Source organism: Helicoverpa zea, chromosome 31 (genome assembly GCF_022581195.2).
Source record: "Helicoverpa zea isolate HzStark_Cry1AcR chromosome 31, ilHelZeax1.1, whole genome shotgun sequence".
Lineage (NCBI taxonomy): Eukaryota > Metazoa > Arthropoda > Insecta > Lepidoptera > Noctuidae > Helicoverpa > Helicoverpa zea.
The window spans coordinates 17463337-17488870 of NC_061482.1; the positions used below are offsets into that span (position 1 = coordinate 17463337).

Consider the following 25534-nt stretch of genomic DNA (forward strand, 5'->3'; position numbering starts at 1 on the left):
CTCCAGAAATGAAATAGGTATCTAGGAACCATTAAACGGAGACTCGATGAAAAATCATTTTTATTCACCACGGGTCTAAAATACCCCCATGGTGTAATTTAAGTATCAACTTATGGCATTGTGTTAGTTCGTCTACTAGCCACTATGGCATCACAAGCACGAAAATTCGTTCTATTTGTTCTAGAACATGTCTAAAACCGTGCTGCGATGACTGTTGTTATTTTCGATGTTGCCACATTACGAAATTCACCAAGAAAAATGGGAATTAAAATTATAGGGACAGTGTTTATCAAATTAGAGTTTTCACAACTATATCATAACGGCGCATCCACTAAGTGGCTGACATTATGTGTGTCCGATGTTGCTCTGAGTAAAGGTACATTCAAAAAGTATGTACGGCAAGAGAGATATACCTATGTAAAACATTGCTGATCTATTAATATTATAAAGAGGAAAACTTTGTTAGTTTGTTTGGTTGTAATGGATAAACTCAAAAACTACTGGACCGATTTTAAATATTCTTTCACCATTAGAAAGCTATATTATCTGCAAGTAACATAGGCTATATTTTATCCCGGTGCGGGCAGTAGCTCCCACGGTACGCGGGTGAAACCGCGGGAAAACGGCTAGTGATGAATATAAATAAATCTACATAGTTAGAGTTATGAGTTATTAAGATAATTGCAGCTTTTTTAAATAAGACCTTTTTTAAGAATGGGTGATTGCATTTTCGATGTCTGGTAGCACTTAATTTTGTAACGGGTCTCTCTGTCTTGATGAACACAATTTTACTTCAAATATACGTAAGTCGACTACTTACCGAAAGATGGTGTTTTTATAATATTAAATTTTCATGATAATATATCATATGTTTTGGTTTGTAAATAATCTATAAAAAAACTTGTAGGATGCAAGGAAAAATGAAGCTGCTTTTTAAGGCAAAAATTGGTACCAATAATATACATTGATACAAGATTGATACGAAAATAATACAAATTCACTTAGAGGTTCTAGAAATGCAGCTATTCGACGACAGATGTCTCTAGCAAAAAATATGTTTTAAAGCTAAAATATTACTTACACGTGAAATGTTATCCTATGGTATGTTTGAGTTTGGATCCTGAGCAATTTCTACAATTAATGATAGCGCATTTCATCGTTTTAATCGAGTAACAAATAAAATCTGTTGAAATTGTGGTAAAAATACAACCATGACAAGATGTCAGTTTGATGTAAAGGACGATATATGGGCGGTGTCCAGCCACGCCTGCCGTGACGTAGTCGTGACGTATTTGACCTACCTGAAGGCGCGTGACCTACCTGCGTTAGGGCATCTCCGCTAGTCTTTTCTCCTTCGTGGGCAAAACTATAGACTACTAGTACTTTGTATCTAGCTCAGTGAATAAGTTTTCAGGCAACGCAGGTGAAACCGCGGGCGATATCTAGTTTGTTATAACTCAGTCTTTATCTTTTGCGTCATAAGCACATCGAGTCTGAACCTATTCATTTGTTCAATGGCTTCTTAGCCTGCCCTAATACGTGACCTGTTTCATGTCATTATTTAATTAACACTCGTAATCTGATATTTTCCATATTTGTGCCGAGTTTCCTTAAATGATTAATTTGAGTTGGCTTGTGGCTAAGTTACAGCCGCACGGGTCGATCATTAAAGGGTAAGCAACTCTTGGTGTCCACCTATTTTATAACGAGCTGCTCCCGGCTATTATTTGAACATTTTTGACAGTCGTTACGGCTAGGCCTGAAAATCAATCTTACCAACTTGCTCAGGTGTCTGGGTTGAGGATAACAAATAGGCAGCCACTTTATATAAAACACTGATACTCAGCTGCGTCTGATTATGCCTACTGAAAGAAATCAGAATGCTTGACTTCACCCACACACCCACACTCTCGTTTATATTTAATTTGTTCCACATAAATTTCAATTTTGGACATACGAGGCGTGAACCGTTTGAAGGACGCAATTTTAACTGAAAAGCCACTCACCCGTAATGAAAGAAACACATTTAATATTTACGTTCAAAGAGAAGTCCAAATGGCGTGTATCTTTCCAAGTTTTGCGGCGACGGATGTCGGGACTCTTCGGCAGTTTTCAGGTCCGTTCGGCACCTCGTGGTTACAAGTTGGTGTTCAACTAACTTTGGAACTAGCAGTTGGCAGGTTAGCTAACTGCTGGCGTGCTATTGGTAAAACGCTTAGTTAGCTCCCATTGTAACATACTGGACATTTAGTTTGAAAAGAAACCTCATGGTATGTTGTTACAATAATTACTTGCAAGTTCTAATTGTTATATCTGGAGGGATTTACAATAGGGAATTTCACAGTAATGGGAAATGTTTGAAACTGGGGTTGATTTGAATCGATACACACTGTAAAAGTTTGATTAGTTTTAGTTCGTTCCGAGTAAAAATACAACGTATAGTTTGCGTGATGCACCTGCAATAAAGTCCTGCAACAAACAAAAGCTATTCATATTGAAGTAATTGTAGGTTTCAAATGCCAACTGAATACAACGACTTGGATGGATATTACTAATTTATTCCCCCCACATTGATCAAGCGAATAACCCAAGTTATTGTAGCTGGCAACCTTTGAGTAGAACACTTTTACATTACAAAGCTCGCTCACAGCTCAGAAATTCAACTACAATAATATCTTCGAGTTAAGCGAAGCGTTATTCGCGTTAAATGTAAATGCACTATTGTTGTACATTTACTGTATTATTTGTTGTTATTTATAATTTGTGGCTGGGTTCACAACAATGCATTTTAATTGCGTTGAGCTCCAAATATTCGATTGTTGCTGAAGTGTTTTGGTTCGCGACCGACGCTTAATTACGAGCTCAATGGTTACCAAACAAAGTGTTTTTGTCGGTCGAATTACATGATAATGCGATAAAGGTACGGGCTGGGGACGCGATGCAATTATTGAAGCGTGTAACGCAATTATTTGTACGGAATCGTGAATATTGTTCGACAATAGCAAGTGATAATGTGCTGGATTGATGTTTAATATGGCAAACGCTTTCATTTCCGATCGCTCAGGGCAGTGATCTAATGAAAGGACGGTATAATAACTAAATAATAAGGGCCTGTGCCCTGCAGTGGGACAATAAAAAAGGCTGATGATGATGACTATATATGTACATAAATATGGAATGAAACCTGTGTCTGTTGAGCAGACTGCAATACAAACTATGATTTCCCTGAACTGCTACACAAAGTAGCAGCATTTTATACCAGCTTACGCCTAACGAGAACAGTAATGCCCCTCGCACTCGAAGCACAAGAGCGAACAGCCCTATTTAGGCCGAATAATCCCCACAATATTGTTCGTAATAGTCTAATGTTACAATATACGTTATATTTCCATAAACAGGGCCGAAATCCTTTCGACATAACGCCGAGGGTTATCCTGAACCTGTTAATAACTATAACGAGACATGACATAACTGTGTAGTTAGTGAGTATGGGAACTTACCCTAGGCGAGGGAGGGGGTAAGGGGAGTTCGGAGTACGAGAGGCGGGGGTAACATGTCGGAGCTAGTTACCCGTACGATTGCTATGATAATGTTCCTTATCATGCTTGAAGTTACAAGTATTGTTCGTTTCTATATTCCTTTATGTCGCGTGTGTGGGAATAGACAGTTTTTGCGTAGGTTTTGCGATGTTTTTGTATCAGTGTATGTATGTGTTTTACTGAATAATGGGCTGCCGGATAAAGCGTAGGCTTTAGCAAATGATGAAAAATTCTTCCAAGTTCATTCATAATGTTTATAAAGGGTTAGCTACCGTACACATATTTTTAGGAACATAAAATAGATGAAATGAAATATACTGTATATAATTTGAGAACTTCCGCCAGGATTTTACCGGCATCCCGTGGGAACCGCTCCGCGCATCCGGATAATATGTATAGACATAATAATTTTTCAATCCGACTAATGAATCGTTAGATTAGAGCGTTCAAGCAAACAGTAAACTCTTCAGCATTATAATATTAGGACAGCCAAGCTGCTTTTCCGCGGTTTCAACTGCTTCATGGAGGTACTTCTTCCCGTACCCGGGTTAAAGATTTTGTTTTATTAGTAACTTAGACTTAACAACTTTATGTTCAATGTAGTACACGTCCGCAGTAAGGGTGCGTCTACACGGTGCATGTAGCTGGAGCAAGTTTATATGCGCAAGTGACAAGAGTACGCGGGTGGGTATTTTGGCTTTGGCACATGCGCGAGTCGCTGGACTGCATGAAACCTGCGCATGTGCCTCAACATGCTACTTGAACCGTGTGGATGCACCCTTATCTAAACTTAAATAATATAGAAGTTACAACCCCTATGTCTCCGAGGAGCAAAAAACCTAACTAGATTCAAATTATTCAAACAAATATTCACCGATACGGTAAAAGGTAACGGAGGGTCAGGGGGCGACTCCGAATTATTATAAAACCCTCTCCGGGTCTATTGTGGGGGCAGTGTGACCCACTAACCCCCATTCTCCCTTGATCGTCGCGTTTGTAAGACACCGCTCGGCTGTCAATGAAGACACGTTTTGTAACCGCTTATGGTTTTCTTTTTACTAGGCTGATTTTGAAAGTAATGTTTCAGACTTTTGCAAAACCGTTTGGAAAACAGTTTTTCTGCTATTCTGTTAGTTTACATTCAAGTGACGAGATTATCTTAACTACAAAAGTATTTTTTTTTGTACCCTGAAGACTCCGAAATCATGCACTATTGGGAAGCTTCATTATCCCCGGATAATACAGGATATATTTTATCCGGGTAAGGGCAGAAGTTCCCACAGGACATGGGTGGAACCGGGGGAAAAATTTGATTCTAATAAGCAATTTCAGCTACTTCTAATTTTCATCGTAGTTGTAAGTAACAGATAGATTACACACTTCCATACTTACAAAAACTTTCGCATTTATCACATTAAATAAGTAGGATATAAAGAGGAAAATAATAAGAGTGTAAATCGGATTGTAACAATGCAATTACTCCGACATTAACTAGACTCGCGAGCGCTCCGTGCATCGCTTAATTGGACGCATTGAGTTGCACGAGAAATGGCTGCCAAGTCCGCGCTAATAGTAGCCTTGCATGACCAGTTTAATGACTAAGAATATAATGTACTACGAGATAAATATAATAATAATGAATCAAAATTAATATGCTGTCATTTGAACATCTTTAACAGCCGTTACGGGTAGTTAAAAGCCAGGTCTCAGCTGCATCCAGTTAGTCTGGGAGACTTCAACAGAGATGGGAAAAGGCTGGCCCGATGATGATGAATTAAAATTTAGTTTTATATGTCGCGCTTTTTCGCCAAAACTACTGAACTGATCTAAATAAGATTTGGTACACAAATAGTCTAGAGCTTGAGCAAAGACACAGGTTACTCTTTATTCAGTTGCGGTCAGCAGTTTCCAAAGAACGCGGGTGGAACCGCGGAGAAAGGCTAGTTCATAATATTACACGGTCTAGCTATTGTATTAGTAAGTCATCCAGTTTCAGTGTGAAATGGTCAATAGAAATCTTATTTTTTTTTTGTAGCAGTATATGAGCGTCTCAAGAGGATCGCACTTCAAATAGCATAAGGTTGAGAGAATGATTTGTTTACCTTTGCGCAAGAACTTTATCAAAATTGATCTTCAATTTTGTTCCAAACCTGTTAGACTATACTCTGTTCAAGTTTGTATCAGTTTTGCTCATTGGTTGTGTCTCTTTATGCCTTTAGAACTCTGTACTAATATAATTAAAAGGAAAGTTTTTTTTGTTTGTTTGTACCCTGAAGGCTCATTGAAACAATTTAACTTTTTTTCACCGTTTGAAAGCTACACGCTATTTGAGTAACATAGGCTATATTTTATCCAAATACGGGCAGTAATTCTCACAAGACGCGGGTGAAACCACGGAAAACGGCAAGTGCGTAACAAAAACACAGAATGGGGAAATTGCCTGTACAGCAAAATGACGTCAGAAACAATTTGAGAAGTCATTTTGTTGGTAATTATAAATAAACAGTGGGATGGTAATAAGACGCCTTCGGCTACAACTGAGCACTTCAGTACTGTGAACGTTAAGTGACGGATACACAGGGGACAAAAGGAGCAATATGTTGCGCAACATGTTTGTAAACAACTAAATAGGACAAAATAGTATAGGGGACACTCCAACCCACCTATGTTCTACCACTACTTTCCTTTTTGCTTAATTATAAAAAAAAAAACACTTTTTTGTTTTGCTTTAAACGCAAAAATTCACCAGTGATCTGGCGTAAAAGTCCGAGGTGAGAACAAGCAACATTCATATGTCACGTACAATGTTGCAGGCCACTATGCAATGTTCACAGAGTCACATGGAATATTGCGCAACATCTTATAGGACAAAATGTCCTAGTGTATCCACCGCCTTATAAGCACATGTTGCTAACTTATATGGAAATGACAACTTCACTAAGAACCACTAAGTAATCTAAGTTCCTGCAATAGCTCTTTTAACTTTTACTTAACTTGTTACTGTGTGGTAAACTCATATCCCATCTTCAGCTCGTTAATAAGTGTACTAAGAATTCTCATTGGTACTGTAATAAAATCATAAGTGCTTACTGCTTACATTTATTATGACATAGAATACAAGCTCATTTAAAAAAGATTCCGTAGGTAAAGTAAATATTAAAATACACTTCAATGTGATGCTGCTGAGTACCAGTGTTTTACAAGAAGCTACTGCCTGTCTGAACTCCAAACCTTTGTGACTCTATTTTACCAGACTTTCTGACTGAAACGTAGAAATGACCGCCGGGACTCACACGACTTGACGAGCCTCTTAGGGTCCGTTCAGACAGACCGGCTCGGAGAGGAAAGCAAATTCTTGAAATCGTTGAAAATTGAGTACTTAGTATTTAAAGTAAGGTTTATTTTTGCATGCGCACTTCTTTTATCATTAAAAATGCTCGAAGGCGCTCGGTGTGAAATAATAAGCGGAGCCGACCGGCTCCGATCGGCTCCGATCGTGTACTTTAAATAAATAAATATATGCTTTATTGATGCAAATCCTTACAAAATGCTTAATATCTAGCAGGTTTACGATTTAATTGAAGGCACACAAATGTTGAGACCCTGGCCCATAAACTAGGAATGCCTGTGACATACTTTTACTCGGTCTTGCTGACGTTTGGCTCCAATTGCATCTCACGCAGCCGATCGGAGCCGATCGACGCCGATCAGAGCCGACTCCGGTCTGTGTGAAAAGAAAAATGCGCGTCGATGCTCTCCGAGCCGGCCTATCTGAGCGGACCCTTATTGTCTTGACCAAAATGACAGCCCGAGTCTCCGAACAGTGTTATTAAGTTCAAACCTTATCTTTGCCCGCAGGTGGAAATGCTGTACCAGCGTTACTTTCTCCGCATGAACCAGACTAACATGACGCACCTGCTGGGTCTGCTGCTGGCAGTAGCTGTCGGCCTCATGGCTGTGCAGATACAGACGCTGCTGGTGGCACAAGGCCTGCTCAGCCAGGCCGAGGCCCTCAACAACACCTATATGGACAACTTTAAGTAAGTTTTCGTTTATATTGTAGATATACTAGCTTCCGCCCGCGGCTTTGCCCACGCAGAGTTCGGTTATATCGCGTTTCCAAGAGAATTCTTCAAAAGTCCGGGATAAAAACTACCCTATGTTTTTTCTCAAGGTCAACTCTATTTCTGTACCAAATTTTATTAAAATCGGTTCAGCGGTTTAGACGTGATAGCGTAACAGACAGACAGACAGAGTTACTTTCACATTTATAATATTAGTTAGGATTTAGAGTATTTATGGAGTTTCTTGCCGGTTCTTCTTCATAAGACTCTAAGAACCTTTTGCTGTGATTTTATAACTCGAGAACAGGCACACTTATCCATATTTATTTGGACTATTTAGTAGATAGTTTATGTAAAGTTTACACAAAATTGTTCGAGTAGTTCCTTATTTATCACTTGCAAAAACCGACATCCAAGCGGGTGGAGGTAGCTAGGTCGTAGGTAATATATGTAATAATAACCAACTTCGAATAAGGCCTTATTTTTAACTATTCCTTGTTATCGTTAGGAGTATCTGGCTTTTTTGTGTTTACCCAAACGGATCATTATATTCGTAAAATCCTTAAAGAAAAAGTAGTTTATTTAAATAAGCTACTTTTAGGTTAAAAGGTAGCTCACAAGAATCTTGGCTTTCACATCACTCTCAGATTGTTTTCTCAGTATGAATACATTAAAATAGTTACTGTCGGAAAAGAAACGGTTTCAATTGAGACTTTAGAAAAATCCAACCAAGTCACAGATTTGAAGTACTCTTAAAAGAATAACTAGCTTCAAGAATATTGACTTAACCAGATAGATTGGTAGATTTACAGCCTTACTTATAAACGTGAATTAAATATAAGTAATACTTAAGGGCTGTTTAAGAAAATTCTTACGTATAAACGTTGCTTAAGCATGTCTTAACTAACATTTAATTACTACTTAAGACTTTAAGTAGTGATTAGTTAAAATGTTGCTTAGAAGGTGATTAGAGATTTTATAAATAAGGGGGTTAATGTTTTAATTGAAGAATTTGAAATTTACTAAAATTCTGAGAACAAAAAGCTAAGAACTTTAATCACTACTCTAATTGGAGCCTGATACTGCCTCGTTGACCCAGTAGTCCGGATTCGATTCCCGGGTCTGGCCAATATGATATGATGATGATCACTAAGCAGGTTTTATGGATCACTCTTCGGTCGCATCTCATCTGGCTATGAGAGTGAAGGAATAGAGATTGCACCTGCCGCCGCGCAAATTCTCGTCCATTATAATACATCCTGTTCATCTGGCTGATCTCCCTAAACAGAACACAGCTGGACCCCATTAATATTATTGTTATCTGTAGCCAATATAATAACATGAGACCTTGTCCCCAGCCGTGACAGCCTACATGACCCTCACCGCTACATGAACGTGACGACCAGCCGTTACCACGAGGCGCTCGCGGCCATCAACGCCACGCAACACGAACGCCTCATCTACGAGAAGGAGAGGGTCGCCCACATCGTCAACATCATCATCCTCGGAATTACTGCTCTGGTATACGCCTGTGAGTATCATTTTATTTCTATTGGTATTTTACACTTATTTAATACTAGTTTCATCGGCTTCGCCTGCATATAGTTCCGTTATATCGCGTTTCCAAGAGAATTTTTCAAAAGTCCGGGATAAAACTATCATATGCTCCAAATCTTCAAATTTTGACGTTCACTTATGAACGTCAAAATTATAAATAAGTTTGATTCTAGTTGCCCATTCCAAAAGTAGCTTCCTATGGAGAAGAACGGGCAAGAAACTCCATGGTTACTCTTTTTTTAAAACATAATAGGTGTTACAATTTGTATGTATTGATACATACGATAATAACATGAAAAAGAAATGTTTACAATATTTTTTGGGTTGACTTTGAGAAAGTTATACAATGCAAGTTGAACTAGGAAGTTATAAGAGAAAATTATTATACAAACTATTTTAAGAAGTTAATAAATTAAACAAACCAAGTTATATAAAGCAAAAGAAATAATAATAATAACAACATGATAAGAGCAAGAACATTAATGAGAACAGAGATATTCCTAGACAGCCTGCCAGTCGCCAGGGAAGCCACTTGTGCAATGTAGGACTAACGCCATACATCCTTGTCGTCAATATAGTCTTTGATTTTATAGTATGCTCTCTTAATAAGAGTAGACTTGACGACATTTGCTCTTTCTCAAGGTCAACTCTGTCTCTATACCAGATTTTATTAAAATCAGTTCAGTGGTTTAGACGTGAAAGCGCAACAAACAGACAAACTGATATAATAACTTTCGCATTTATAATATTAGTAGGGATGCCTTACGCTGTGTTAGGTAGTCCTATAAGAATAAGAGAATACTAGGTCAAAGGGGTACCAGAAATAATGGGCATACTTAAAAGCAGAAAGGCTTTTATTAATCTAAATCTTGTACCTACATTTTAAACGAATTATTAGTCAGCATTATTTGTAAAGAAAAGTGGAAAATTTTAATAAGCAGTTTTATTTGAAAACTTTCGCTATTAAGAAAACTAACGAATACATAGCTTTCTAAATTCATAGATTTTTTATGATAGAAAAATCACATATGTAATCCATTGAGTCCATAACTTGTGTTATTCTGTGTGGTTTCTTGTGAGTAGATACAAACATTATACCGTTCCAATGTGTACTTTATCATTATATTCCAATGTACTGAAACCAGTCAAAAAGCATTTTTAAGAATCTTTTATTGTATTGTCATTCTGGTCAATTTCACCCAGTGTCATTCTGGTCAATTTCACTCAGTATGTGGGGCTTCTCAAAATTATCATGGTCCTATAACTCTTTAGAAAACCACAATACCTATATAATCTGAACAATTAAAATCATATCAGTGAGTTGGGACTTAAGGAGCTACCCATATTGTGGCAGCCTTCGTTCACGGATCATTTGCCGTTAACAAATTGTGGCCCAAGAAATTGCCAGATTTTGTGGTGATTTATTGCCGTGCCAATAATGTATTACTACATAATTTATAGATACATAGGTATAGGTACTAGATGTTATCCGGGGCTCGGCACATTTTGCAGAAGCTATTTAAAATAAATATAATCTTTTCCTTCTCGTCTCAATCCATCCTAAGGTTGTCTGGAAGAGATCGCTCTTAGCGATAAGACCGCCCATTATGTCACCTACTTTAAATACCTAGTTTAAGATCAAAAATGTAACATTGGTGTACCTAATAAAGAATATCTATCTATCTATCTATCTATCTATTTTATTAAACTGTCTAATCTCCAGTTATTAAATCCCCAGTTTTATGCTATCATAAAACGATGAAAGTTACCCATTGTAGCCAACTTCTAAAGCCAAATGAATCCGGTGTTCGGTTTCGTGGAAAACGTTCGCAGGACCAAATTGCAAATGCAGATGATTTCAATTATGTCGCCTGAGCTGACTCAGCTCGTGTCGCTTCCATTAGCGACTTATAGGATTACGTGTCGATGTGTGTAATGTGTGTAGTGGACGACGACACACGGCGTGTAGGTACACGGCAACACGCGTGTAGTTGTTGGACTGAGTACAGTGTTAGCTCGGGCTAGCTAACTTGTGGGTATCAAGCGGTTACGTAACACTTTGATTAGCTTCTGTCGCCTGATTAACTGTTTATAATTAGGATCACGCCCATTTCACAAACAATCTCCTGACCTTTGAAGTACCAGGAAAACTAACATTTGCATTCGATACAAGCCCACCAATTAAGTAAATAAATCTACCATTGATCGCCTCTATTTATAAACGTGTTACAAATACTAAGTAATCAATTATTCGTGTTCGAATTCACACGAAGCGACGATCTATTTTCGGATGGGATTCCACTAATTAGGAAATAACTGTTGTGTAAGCTTTGACAACTGCCGAATATTTTTAGAACTTTATTCGGATATTATAAATCTGCTGAATGATTGTACGAAATGTTAAAATAATTTGTGTTTTTTAAATAGTTTTGTTTTGTTTTAGGCTTGCTGGCGTGCCTGAGCCGCCCGGCTATGAACGAAATCTACCTGCTGACCATCTCCTACGTGGTCCTTGTGACCTTCCTGCTTATCGAACTGGCTCTCACCGGCACCTCTGTGCTGCGGTAAGTTTCAATACACAATAGTTCCACCACTCCTTTCTATAGCGAGCTCGTTACAACTCTGTCCAATTAAGCCAGCAACACGAGTTGGTGACTGTCGCTTCGTCGTTCAACAATAGCACCCGCGACTCCAACATGCGTTAAATTGAAATTAAAAGTTTCCGCCACCCGGACCTCGCCTCAAACAGACCACAAACCAAGGGTCCATTTGTTTACACCGCATTTTGAAAACCGTTCCGAATGTTAGTCGGAAGTTCGCACATTTTCAAACGAAGTTTACAAGTGCGCTAGACGTGTTTGTACCGGGTTTAGATCAAAGCCGTCCGCGGCGGTTTTATCGCCGAGTTTACTGTCGGCGAACGTTTTTACGGCGAGGTGTTATCGGATAGTGTTACTTGGCCAATATTCGAGCAAATTTGCCAGTCGTTAAAGGTGTTATTGTTTCATTTTTAACGGTGGCCGCGGGGGGAGTTGCGGTGGGACGCGCGGGGGTAGGACGACGTTTACGAGCGCCGGAAAGTGGTCGTTCAGGGTAATGCGGCGCGCCTGAGAGCCGGAAGGTGTTCCCCTTGTCACGACTGTACCTTCTACGTGGCTTTTTATTTACTTTCACAATGTTTTCTGTGTTTCCACTTTGATAACTTGGCGAAAGAGAATAAGTCCGTAGCTATAATAAAAGTGGACAAGCCAGGGACTTAGTATAAGACGGGTATTCCCTAAAGAGCTGATGTTGTGACGACTCCGTCGGCCTTAAGCTGTCATCTGTTGTCTAGACGACAATAGAGTTTTGTTTATATTTGGGTCAATGATCTACACAACTGATTTTGAATTATTGGTAAAACTTGAGTGTCCTAAGGTACACATTATTTTTGGTACGCGAATTAGTTCAAGCTACTATTGCATAGGTCCTCCATCTCCAAGTACATAGTTGTGGTTGTGTAGAAACATGTACAAACATGTACATGTACATGTTTGTTTATATTTGGGTCAATGTGTTGTGTTGTGGTATGTACAACATGTAGTTTGTGGATAAGCATTAATATTTAAAAATCGTAAAATCCTAAATAAATAAATAAAAATATCATCATTTGAAAAGGAGTTTGATACAATACAGTACGACACATCGCTATAGGCAATAGCTTGCTGATTAAGCATCTTCGATTTATACTTCCACTTCTATACATAGTCTTTGTTTTGCTTAAAGCCGTCCACTGCTGGACAAATTGGTCTCCCTAAAGTTCGTCACAGTTCGGCAACCTTGTTTATTTATTTATTTATTTGGATTTCCAACAAGAAATACACATTACAGACAGGTTTTAGGAACAGATATTATCTTTTCTTGTGTTTCCTTAATTATAGGAAATCACACACGAAATACATGCATTAAATTATAATTATACAAAAAACAATATGAAATTATTACTAAAGACTTTGCAAAAATCAATTAAAATTAGTATTATTGTAACAGACAAATTAAAATAAATTAAAACAAAACAATGCAATGAAATCAATTAAAAATATTCTAAACACGACAATTAAAATAAATTCAAATTAAAGATACATGAATAGATCAAATATGGATTAAAAAAATAATAATAACATTAAATTATAAAAGATTAAATTATAAAATTGTTCACTTCTATTCACCATTTTCTAACAAATACATGTTCGTTTAGCTCGCTGAGTATCAGCACCGGCGCCTGCGCTCTGCTGACTTACGCGACGTACGCGACGCTGCCGGTGAGGCTCCACGAGGCCACTGTCGCCGGCCTCGCCCTGGGCATCGTCAACATCGGAGCCCACCTCATGCTGGACTATGCTGCTGATGTGCACGTGAGTATCAACATTTGTGACTGTTATAAGTAGATCAGACAGCTGCGCAGGACATATTATTGTGCACGAGCATTTGCGCAGACACAAGTGTACTCGCTATTCCTTCACTCTCACAGCCCGATGGGACGGTAATCCGACACGACCGGAGAGAGATCACAAACAGGATCGACATTGTTGTGACTTGTGACTACGTATGTATAGGTAGAAGCTTCTGTCAGCCGTGGCCAGCCTCGCGCTCGGCATCGTCAACATCGGAGCCCACCTCATGCTGGACTGGCTGCCAGTTATGATTGGGTATTCTATCTTTCTGCTAGCGGTTTTGCTTGTGTACTGAGAGAACTCATTCCTGTATATGGATAAAAAGTCGACTATATAACTATACTGCTGCGAAAATTACTACATCGATTTAACTGAAACTTGGGATGCAGATAGTCTAGAACCATAGAAAGGTCGTAGACTACTTTTAACCCGGCTGCAATTATAAGTTACCTGAAAACACGAGCGAAACTACAGCTCACAACTAGTAGTACAATAGCTTGAATAAATAACAATTTGACACGAACTCCGCCGAAGCGAGTATAGTAAGTTAAGTGACGACTGAATAATTAATTTTAACCGTGTCGCGGCTTCGCTTTGTCGCTGCGATCAGGAGCCGCAGTCGTTAAGAGTTTACGACGCGATCACAGAACTGCGAACTGAGGTTTGACTTTCAGTTTAAGTGCATAACTAAGTTTTATAGCAGTTCTGTGGCTTAGGTGTGTTACAGGAGACTTTAGATAAGGTGCTATGTGAGAGAATAAGGTTGAAAGTAGTCTTTTGCAAAACAGCGTAGGTAAAAAGTAAGAAACTGGAAGAATCACGCTTGCAATGCATGCAAGCCTATGATCAACCGGGGATCGACACATACTGTCTGCCACATTTTTATGCACTTGGTCAAGAGCCTAAGAAAGGACAAAGGCAACCTTTTATCAGGTTGCGGGAAGTAGTTCGCTTGGACATGATGAAACCATGAGAAAATCCACGGCATCAAACTCTAAAGTTTCATTTCTTGGACAAGTACTTGAGCTACATGAAAGAAGCAGTTATGGTATGCGATACATGAAGGATAGATGCTGCTGAAATAACAAAATTAATCAAGACATAGATTTCACATTCACTCCATTCACCTACACTAAAAGAAGAAAACTTTGTTTGTTTGTTTGTAATGGATAAACTCAAAAACTACGGGACCGATTTAAAATATTCTTTCACCATTAGAAAGCTATATTATCTGCGAGTAACATAGGCTATATTTTATCCCGGTGCGAGCAGTAGCTCCTACGTGACCCGGGTGAAACCGCGGAAAAACGGCTAGTTTATAAGGCAGGAAGATTCTTCTTGAATAACCCCATAATCCTGTTCTAAGTCCAGCTCTAAAGACTTGTGTCTTCCACAGCAAATCTACTGCTCTGTGGCGACCCTGATTGCGTGCAACCTGGCCGGCATCATGACCCACAACCCTCGGGAGCTGGCACAGCGACGCGCCTTCTTGGAGACGCGCGACTGCGTGGAGGCACGGCTTGTGACGCAGCGCGAGAATCAGCAACAGGTGACTTATATATTTCATCATCATCATCATCATCATCATCTCAGCCATAGGACGTCCACTGCTGAACATAGGCTTCCCCCTTAGACCTCCACAGATACCGTTATATGTTTACTTAGAAGTTGTTCTGTAGGGAATAATAAGTGGGACAGGTTGGTGGTAAAAACTTCAAAGATAGTTAATTTTATATTAATAAAAACTCTCCAAATATATCTTGGACTGTGTAACTTGGACGGTAATGTCTGAACTAGCTCGCGACTTATGTTCATACCATGTCTGTATTCTCACACGAGGCCTGTGAGAGAGTAAAAAGGCTGATGATAGCTGAATTGTATTGAAATGGCCTGTGCTCTGCAGTGGGAAAGTAAAAAGGCTGATGATAACTTAATTGTGCAGGTAATTTTTGTAAAGAGTTTAACCATACATCACGTCAGTAGCATCAGTAGCAGTGGTCCAGTTACCCAGTCATACAAAGACCTACCTACCTATCCATATACATTCACCTATACACACGAGTATATCTCAACCATTCCACAAAATAAAACATCTGTACACATTAAAATAAACCGCACGGGCTGAGCACCGCTCGCCGCAGTCAGGGATCGTTTACAAAGATAAACAATTTAAATGAAAAGGCGTCGTTTATGCAAATGTGTGACAAGAGTCAAAGGCTACGGCTTTGGTGCACCGTTCAATATTAGCTATTGTCGGTGCGAGCGCGGTCGCGCCGCGGACCGCTTCCATTCACTGGGCTTCCGTTGTTTTGTCAGGCCTGTTGTGCTTACGTAATTGACGACTGTATAGCTGCGGCATCAATAAGAATCGAATCGTTTATTAAAGGCATTGAGAGTTTAGTGGCAATGTTGGCGTACTGACTGCGCTGTACTCTCTAAGTTGATACAAACATTTGCGCATACACAGTGCACTCTCTATTCTCTCACTCTCGCAGCTCGATGGGACGGCAATCTGATACGACTGGAGAGAGATCAAGCGCAGGACCGACATTTACGTGCTCTCCGATCCGATGCACGGGGGTATCAATTCCTGCACCAAAAAGACAGTAGATTAATTGTAATTCGTTGTCAAAGAGATACAACAACAATTGATAACACAAAAGATAATACACCACAAAGCTGTAACATTTCTCACAATCCGTAAATACCACTAGCTTTTCAACAGGACTAATCTTATTCTATACATGAATAGTTCTAACATCTCCTTCGAAGCTCTTCAATTCATTACGTACCAAGGCGATAATCCTGAGACAAACAACTATATTCATTGGTCTGTTACATCCGATATCTCTCACACTGAATGTGTATTATTGAACATTAGTTTAGGAAGGCTTTGACGCTGAGATTTGCTTTGAACGTTATCTCGATTATATGGAATGTACGACTTACGACTATTGATGTGGGGTGCCATTGGGTGAGGATCTTGGCTTGGTGACACTTTATGTTGTAATTTGATAAACAAACTATGGCAGGAATTTTGGTCCACCAACAAATTAGATTGAAGACCAGGTCAAAAATAAATTTATTTATCATACCAAATTCATAATTTGGTAAAGCATCGTAACGGACTTCATCACCCTATTCATCCAAAAACAAAAGGGACAGCCAACAAAAACGTGCAGTATTCTAGATGCCAGTTTCATTTATCATTGCGGTAGAAAAAAAAATATTGCTGATAATAACACCTACCTATACTTAATCAAGTAGACTTACTGTGATGCGCTTTCACACAAACTGCATAGATTATGACAGTTCATTGAACTTGATCAGTTTGAAACTACCATAATACACACGTTAGTCCCACATAACATTGACGAACAGACTAGAAGCTGGTTATAATTTCCCGCTCGCATGCTAAGCCCGGGTATGTCCGTGTGTCCGGGTGTGTCAGCGTGGTGTACTCATATCCGGACCTGCAGATGTAATATCCGCCCGGATTATACCGGGACCAGGTCTTTGCTTTGTACACTGTTACTGTATACCTCTTCTGGGAGACACGAAATAATAGACGAACGTCATTGTTGTAAGTGAAATAAACAAATGAACAGAGCATTTTTTTATATTCGACAATGTTGATGCCGTATGGCAGCATTAAAAGGATGCATTGCAACTGCAAAATAAAGATAGCATTTTGATCATTAAACCAAACGGAACCGCTATTTGCTAAAATCTTTACTATGCAAGAACGTCTGCCAAATTATGCGCGGGAGCCGAGGCAACGCTTCAGTTAGTAAGGTTATTCATGACATTACCCACTAAACACGCATACCAAAAAAATTACAAGCACAACCATGAACTTGAGGCGCACATACGTACAAATATGATCAGCACTCTCCTACCTTATTGAGAAGGCACCGCAATTACTTCTACTGAAGCAGCCCTTTCCTCGGGAGCACGTTGTACATGTGCACTGTATGTCCTGCGCAGCTGGCTGATCTTCCAGACAGGCCAATAATCGGCTAGGAGGACATCATTATGTCCTGTGCAGCTGGCTGATTTTTCAAAACAGCCACAGTGACCGACAATCGGTCTTGACATAATTATGTTTACCGCTGGTAACTCTCGCCGTCCCGTTATTCAACTTACCAAGTTTGCTAATGATGGAATCTGATACTAATGATGGAACTTTCTAAAGATAGTCTGGGCCCTATTCAGTAGTAGTAATTAATTCTGGGCTAAGCTTGTATTTAAAGCAACAAAACCTAAGTGTATATACTTGCTTCATTGATATTTTTAAGTCCTTAGATGCTTTACGCTTGGATACTTTTTAAGCTTAATCTTAACTATTGCTCATTTAATCAGTCTGATTTTTAAGAGGATCATATTGTGATGATGATGGTATCTTGTCATCCCTCATCAGGGACGTAGGGCTCTTTTCCACTCCTTTCGATCTTGAGATATCTGAAAATGCTTTAATATTTATAAACGTGATCTAACAATTGTTAGTGTATAAAAAAGTTTGTGTTCCGAACTACAATATTGAGCCTGACAGGCCATTCATCAATATCGGATGAATAGTTTAAACTGTATGTAACGAATATACTGACAGATGTACACATGACAAACTTTTATTTGTTTTATCGCACCTAGTCGTGTTTAATTATAGGGCAAAATATACTTTACGAATGCGGGTGAGCCTTACTTATCTATACTAATATTATAAAGCTGAAGAGTTTGTTTGTTTGTTTGAACGCGCTAATCTCAGGAACTACTGGTCCGATTTGAACAATTCTTTCGGTGTTAGATAACCCATTTATCGAGGAAGGCTATACTTTTTATCCGGGTTCGTGCAGAGGTTCCCACGGGATGCGGGTGAAACCGCTGGCAGAAGCTAGTGTAAATATGTACACAATCAGTGTGTTGGTACGACTAGATGACACGGCTAATACTGAGCGCTCCTGAGCTTACGCATACAAAGATATTGTGCATGTACATTTACGCACACAAGTTTGGCTCACCCGCTGTCGATAAAAACCGGCCAAGTGCGAGTCGGACTCGCGCACGAAGGGTTCCGTACCAGAGCAAAAATATCACGTTTGTTGTATGGGAGCCCCCCAAGATATTTATTTTATTCTAGTTTTCAGTATTTGTTGTAATAGCGGCAACAGATATATATCATCTGTGAAAATTTCAGCTCTCTAACTATCACGGTTCATGAGATACAGCCTGGAGACAGACGGACGGACGGACAGAGGAGCGAAAACAATAGGGTCCCATTTTACCCTTTGGGTACGGAACCCTAACAACAATCTATACATTTATTTCCGCACAATATCACATCACCAACATATTTAATATAAACTAACACGTCGATCTCACGGCAGTTTATCTCGTTTTGCATAAATACAATAAAGCTTGGGAGTGAACTGTTTGCGGGTAGTCGTCACAAAGGACCGGGTATGGCCGGGCCCCGGGGACCACGTAAGGCATTGATACTCACTGTCTTTATGTCGATACGAGAGGGTTAGACTCATCCTGCCGGGGCTGCGGGATTGTTCGAAAGAGTTACCTGGTAAACAAAGGGCTCAAGAAGGTAAATGGTAGGTTTTAGTCAATAACCCACAGCTGGTGGGGTCATTAGATGATTTCCCATAAAAAAGAGGGCTAGACTCATAGATATATAATAGTAGCTTCCGCCTGCGGCCTCGCCCGCGTAGAGTTCGGTTATATCGCGTTTCCAAGAGAATTCTTCAAAAGTCCGGGATTATTTACATACCTACATACACACAACCTTACATCTACCCTTACAGGACGTGCCTAATGCGGCAGAATGGGATAAAAACTCTCCTTTGTTCTTTCTCAAGGTCAACTCTATCTCTGTACCAAATTTTATTAAAATCAGTTCAGTGGTTTAGACGTGAAAGCGACTGAGTTATTTTCGCATTTATAATGTTAGTAGAGATTAGCTTCTGCTCGCCGTTTCATCCGAGTCTTGTGGGAAGCGGGAAATTGTCCGTGCTGCTAGATAAAAAGGTAGTCTAAAGCCTTCTACTCTAAATGGGCTATCTAATCTAAAACTGAAAGTTTTTGCGAATTGGTGCAGTACTTCCTGAGATAAGCGAACGAGCAGGACAAATAACTCTTCAGTTTTATAAAATAAGTATACCTCTATCGTACACGAGTATGTCAATCTGTTAATCAATAAAAATGGAGTTCCAAACTATATTAATTACTGTAGCACTGTCAAAGACCAATTCGATTAATTAAATCGAATCGAGAAAGCCAATTAAATTCCAACAACTCAGATTCATCTACAAGGAAATAACAAAACGTTTCGCTCAACAAATACTCAGGTTATTCATTTAAATTAACTTGAGAAAGTACTTACAGTGGAAAGCGCAGTATTGCCTGCCGTTCCTTTCAGAGAGATCGAAATACCTATATTGAAGTTGGTTTAGGCGGGTGTTTCTCACAATATTCATTTAATATGCATTTAAAAGTTCACCTCGGTCATTTGAACATCTTTGGCAGTCGTTACGGGTAGTCAGTAGCCAGTAAATTTGGCAACCAGTCTTACTTAGGGTTTTGGGAAGCTTGGTTAACGGGGTTGGTAAGGAGGTTGGACAAGCAGCCGCTCATTGTAAAACACTGATACTTAGCTGCATCCGGTTAAACTTAAAGCCGACGCCAATACAGTTGGAAAAAGGCTAGGCAGATAATGATGATGATGCGTTAGCAAGTTAATCGAGAAACATTTGCATTGAAAGAACTTTCGTTTAAACAGAGTCATCAGAGATGACTGTCGTAAATGAAGAATGAATATGAAGATCACGCCTCATATGTGACGTGGCTTAAGCAACATGTAAAAATATACATTTTATTTCTATGAATTTTCGGCGTCCGTGGCATCCAGTTTAAGTGGCATCTCGTGTACGACAAAAATAAAATATGTTGAAATATTTCAGGCTCGTAAATATAAAGTCTAGATTAGACATTCATCCGGCGAGACTGATGGAATAATTTCATAGACCAAGAGGAGTAGACAGTAGTAAATTCTAAAAAAAATATTAATATTTAAGGCGCTAAAAATCTGAAATTAAGTGGGAATAGTAACAGCAAAAAATAAATGAAGTAGCTTCGAATAAAGTTTCACAAAACAAAATAAACACTGCACATTTGGCGCAAGATTGAAACCACATTTTTCTAAAAGAATTGGAAAGTGCATTTCACAAAGAAAGCCATGTAACGTGACTACCCGCTGTCGCTTCCAGTAGCCGGGTGAGTAACAACCTGTGGCACGCGACACGGGGTCTATATATCACACTATTTTATTACTAGAGGATTCGACTTCGTCTCAGAGAGTTTTGTGGAGACTTGCTACGGTTATATGTTTCCTATTCGGTTTTCGGCCTGGTTGACTGCGTTCATTATTTGGCCTTATGTAAAACATACTTTTCTTTTATTAATATCACTAGCTTCTGCCCGCGACTTCGTACGCGGATCCTGTCCCTTATGCCAGCGACTACGGGGTCAGCAAAATCAAAGATCTGAATAGTCTGATATTGAATTTTAAGGGCCCGTTGACTTGAAAACAACGGAATACGAATAACCATTAGAAACGTTCCATATATTTAATTTTTGTACTTTAACGGCAAAAGCACAGCAGACTAAACAAAACGCTGAGAACTGAACCGCAATAGACGTGACCATATGTATGGATAAAAGTAGTGATTCTAATTAGTCCGCGTAAAAAACATTAAATAGATGACAAAGTCGTGGTGGTTTAGTGGGTAGAGAACCAATCTCTCAAGTATGAGCGTGCGTCTTTGATTCCAGTTCTGGCAAGTGCCTGCCAATGCAACTTTTCTAAGTTCGTATGTACTTTCTACGTATATTTTGGATACCAATGACCGTTATTTGGAGGGGATGTTAAACTGTAGGTTCCGGCTGTCATTGAACATTCTTGGCAGTCGTTATGGGTAGTCAGAAGCCAGTAAGTCTTACCAAGGGGTGTTGGGTTGAGCGGGTAACCGGTTTGTGGACGTCAGATAGGCAGTCGCTCCTTGTAAATACTGGTACTCAGTTGCATCGTGACTGGAAGTCGACCCTAACATAATTGGGACAAAGGCTCTTGAGATAATAACGACAATAATAATGAGATATAGGCACTGCAGGACATCTGAGGCTGATGACGGGGAGTAGCGACCCCGCGGGGCTATATATACTGAGTTCTCCAGGGAGAGTATACTGTCCCCCATCTCCGGCCGGTCGGAGTGAACTATGACGGGGGTAGGTCTCACGCCTCTGGCTTGGCTTGGCCGTCCAGAGTGGAGTCGCTAGAGCAGGGTTAGTAGCCCTGCTCGGAGGGTAGGTGCCTCATGGTAAGCACAGGGAGCGCGTAATCTGCGTTTAAAGTCCGCCGAGGTGTCCTCACCCTTCAGCCGCTCATGTCCCTGTTGCCCTCTTGTTGCTATTCAGTGACTGGTTCCCGGGGGCCCAGTAAGTGAGGTGGCGAGTCTCCACCTGCCGTTTTTACATGTACCTAATACATTGTCATCCACTAATATCCCATCACAATAGCCCAAGTAGTTTTCCTCCATAGTTAGCAATAGTTTAGCACAGTACCGGGGATTGTCTTTTTTTTTAACGACGTCCACCGGGGATTGTCCTTGGGTTCATTTTTATAGTGTTTAAAGGGATAATCGTCGGTTTTGTCATTTGTGTCACCATTTCATTAAAGTTGTCTCAAAAGGGCTTCAGCGTGTTGGCTTCGGCCCCACGTTTGCCTCCCAAAAATTCGGAACTTTGTAGTCCCGAGGTCTGGAAGAGACATACAAAATAATAATGAGATATAATAATGTTGTTGTATCTTCGTTATTATTTGTTTGTGAGAGAGAGAAAAAAAATACGTGTCCATTATTTTAGGGTTATCTTAAAGACGGACTAATTACTTTTTTTGATTCACCATACCTATTTCATAACATTAATTTCTATACATTTCAAGTGTAGTATTGCTCTTGAAGTTCCACATCAGGTGTTCCAGATCTTCGATGTTTATATGTACGTCAATAGAGAGTGCTTATCAGATTGAACCACTTTTGCTAAAACGTCATATCTTCATATGCTATAGTCTAGCTGGGCTCCTGGAGTTCCACATCAGGTGTTTTAGAGAGTGCTTATCAGATTGAACAACTTTTGCTAAAACGTCATACCTCTATATGCTATAGTCTAGCTGGGCCCCTGGAGTTCCACATCAGGTGTTTTAGATCTTCAATTTATATAAGTCAATAGAAAGTGCTTATCAAATTGAACAACTTTTGCTAAAACGTCATACCTGTATATGGTACAGAGAAGCTGGGCTCTTGGGGTTCCACATCAGGTGTTCCAGATCTTAAAATTTATTATCTCAACTGAAAATGCTCATCACATGAAACAATTTTTGCCATGGCACCATTTTTAGGGTTCCGTAGCCAAAATGGCAAAAACGGAACCCTTATAGTTTCGTCATGTCCGTCTGTCCGTCTGTCCGTCTGTCCGTCTGTCACAGCCGATTTACTCGGAAACTATAAGTACTACAGTGATGAAATTTGATGGGAATATGTGTTGTATGAACCGCTACAAAAATATGACACTAAATAGTAAAAAAAAGAATTGGGGGTGGGGCCCCCCATACATGTAACTGAGGGATGAAATTTTTTTTTTCGATGTACATACCCGTGTGGGGTATCAATGGAAAGGTCTTTTAAAATGATATAAAGTTTTCTAAAAAACATTTTTCTTAAAGTGAACGGTTTTTGAGATATCAGCTCTCAAAGTCGTAAAAAGTATGTCCCCCCCCCTCTATTTTTATAACTACGGGGTATAAAATTCTAAAAAAAATAGAGGTGATGCATGCTAATTAACTCTTTCAACGATTTTTGGTTTGATCAAAGTATCTCTTATAGTTTTTGAGATAGGTTGATTTAACTGTAATTTACGGAACCCTTCGTGCACGAGTCCGACTCGCACTTGGCCGGTTTTTGTATCTCTTATAGTTTTGTTGGTCTGTTGGTGTTCTGCATCAGGTCTTCAAGTTTCGAAGATAAATTATAGCCTATATGTTGACCAGGCTTAATACTGATACAACAAAGAAAAAATCATTGAAATCCGTCCAGTAGTTCCGAAGATTAGCGTGTACAAACAAACAGACATACAGACATACAGACATACAGACAGAATTTTTTTTTTGGATTTGTGCTCCATCACTGTTTCTAAACCCCACTCAATTATTATTTTTTTAATATATTCAATGTACAGACACAGTTTTTTTACAGATTTATTATATGTATAGATTAGTAGATAAAAAAAAAATATTTATTAATTTTGTAATCCAGCTCATTTTTATTTATTTAATATGGTCACAGTCACATAAAATGAATCAACTGCAACTGAAAATTGATACATTTTTCTATGCGTTCGCTTTCTCGCTCTAATCATATTCCAGTTTTTTGTATATTTCTACAAGTAGTGTACTTCTTTTGTTCTCGTAAACGTAAGTACAACAGCGAGAGAGAAACAATCAATTTGAAACATGTTTCAACGCCACTTACCTGCCGAATAGTTTTGCCCAACTCGGCTATTCGGCGAAAAATCTCACCAATGCAAGTCTAATTTTGTGTCAAAGCTATCCGATTCAATCCCCGTGCGAACATACATTCATACATAGTCAGTAACAAAAGACCAATATTCAATTCAGTAGAATTTCACAGCAAAATTCATTTATAGAGGATGAATTTTTGAATTGAATATAGGCATAAAAGGGTTGTGTGTCGGTATTTCCACGAATGGCCGTGTGAAAGGAAAGTAATCCCTCTCTGTGTAAAATATAGTGTAGGAATATGGAATGCAGTGTAATTGGGTGTCCTAACTAACCCGTTTGTTCCACACTGAGGGTATATGCAACTGCCTGGGATATACAATGGCGAGCAATCTTTGCGAAAGGTTTATAGAAACTTTGAGATGAGATCTATTTTTATCACGTTTTTAGTAAATCGACCTGTATGTAATTATGTAATGGATTCCAAGGTAATTAATTTAACCATCTAAAAGATGTTACTAGGACAGATTAATTAAATCGAAGCTTAAATGTAAGATGTTAATATAACTATTCAAAGGGTCATAATAAAAAGTGACGACAATACTATAGTATGGTTCAGTCGCATTGTTCTCATGATGAACCCAGAAAACGTGGACTGATACTTTATGATGGACGAAACATCGTATAATCATCGGCAAGGATATTGAGCCCTGACCTTCACCTGCGCAAGTGTACAGTGCGCAAAGCGATCCCCACTCTTACGCCGAGAGCTCATTATCCGTGCCGATAACTATATCGTAGCTGTGTTTGAACTTATTAGAAAACTCATGTAATGAACTTTATCCATGTTTACGATAAAAGCGTGTTCTTTTTAATAAAATTCATTTATGAAATATTGTGGCTCCCAAAATGTTACGCTACTGAAAAGGAATCGTATTGCAAACTGAAAATACAGGAAAATTATTATCAGTATTCACAAGTAAAATCTCATAACCAGAAATGCAGGTAAATAAGTAATTAACCCACAGCTTTTCATTAATATGAAAAATAGTATTTCAACTTAAATAAGTAGAAAATGGCAGAGAGTTACTGAAATGATGTTGATTAAGTACCTTTTAGTGTAGAGTGTTGTACTTTCATGAATTATATGAAATTAATGAATAAATATTGCGTCGAGCGACGTTAACGCGTTCCTGCAAAATTAATTATTTCCACTGAAAGTTTTATTAACTGTGACTACGCTGCAGCGTGGTGCATTATTTAAATCCTTGCTTTTATTGTAAATGTTAAAGTTACTCTTTCTTTCATATGAAACTGCTGAACCAAAAAAACTAAATTGAATTCAATATACAGACAGCTTAGAAG

At 39.0% G+C, this 25534-nt stretch overlaps 1 protein-coding gene across 1 annotated transcript in view; it reads left to right on the top strand.

The window, feature by feature from the left end:
- LOC124645095 (adenylate cyclase type 6-like) overlaps positions 1 to 25534 on the top strand; it is a 329505-nt gene that overhangs the window by 233349 nt on the left and 70622 nt on the right. Inside the window, exons 7-11 of the mRNA XM_047184835.1 lie at positions 7398 to 7579; positions 8962 to 9134; positions 11604 to 11724; positions 13398 to 13554; positions 14990 to 15142. Of these exons, the coding sequence (XP_047040791.1) occupies positions 7398 to 7579; positions 8962 to 9134; positions 11604 to 11724; positions 13398 to 13554; positions 14990 to 15142 (786 nt within the window). The remainder of the gene's footprint in view (positions 1 to 7397; positions 7580 to 8961; positions 9135 to 11603; positions 11725 to 13397; positions 13555 to 14989; positions 15143 to 25534) is intronic.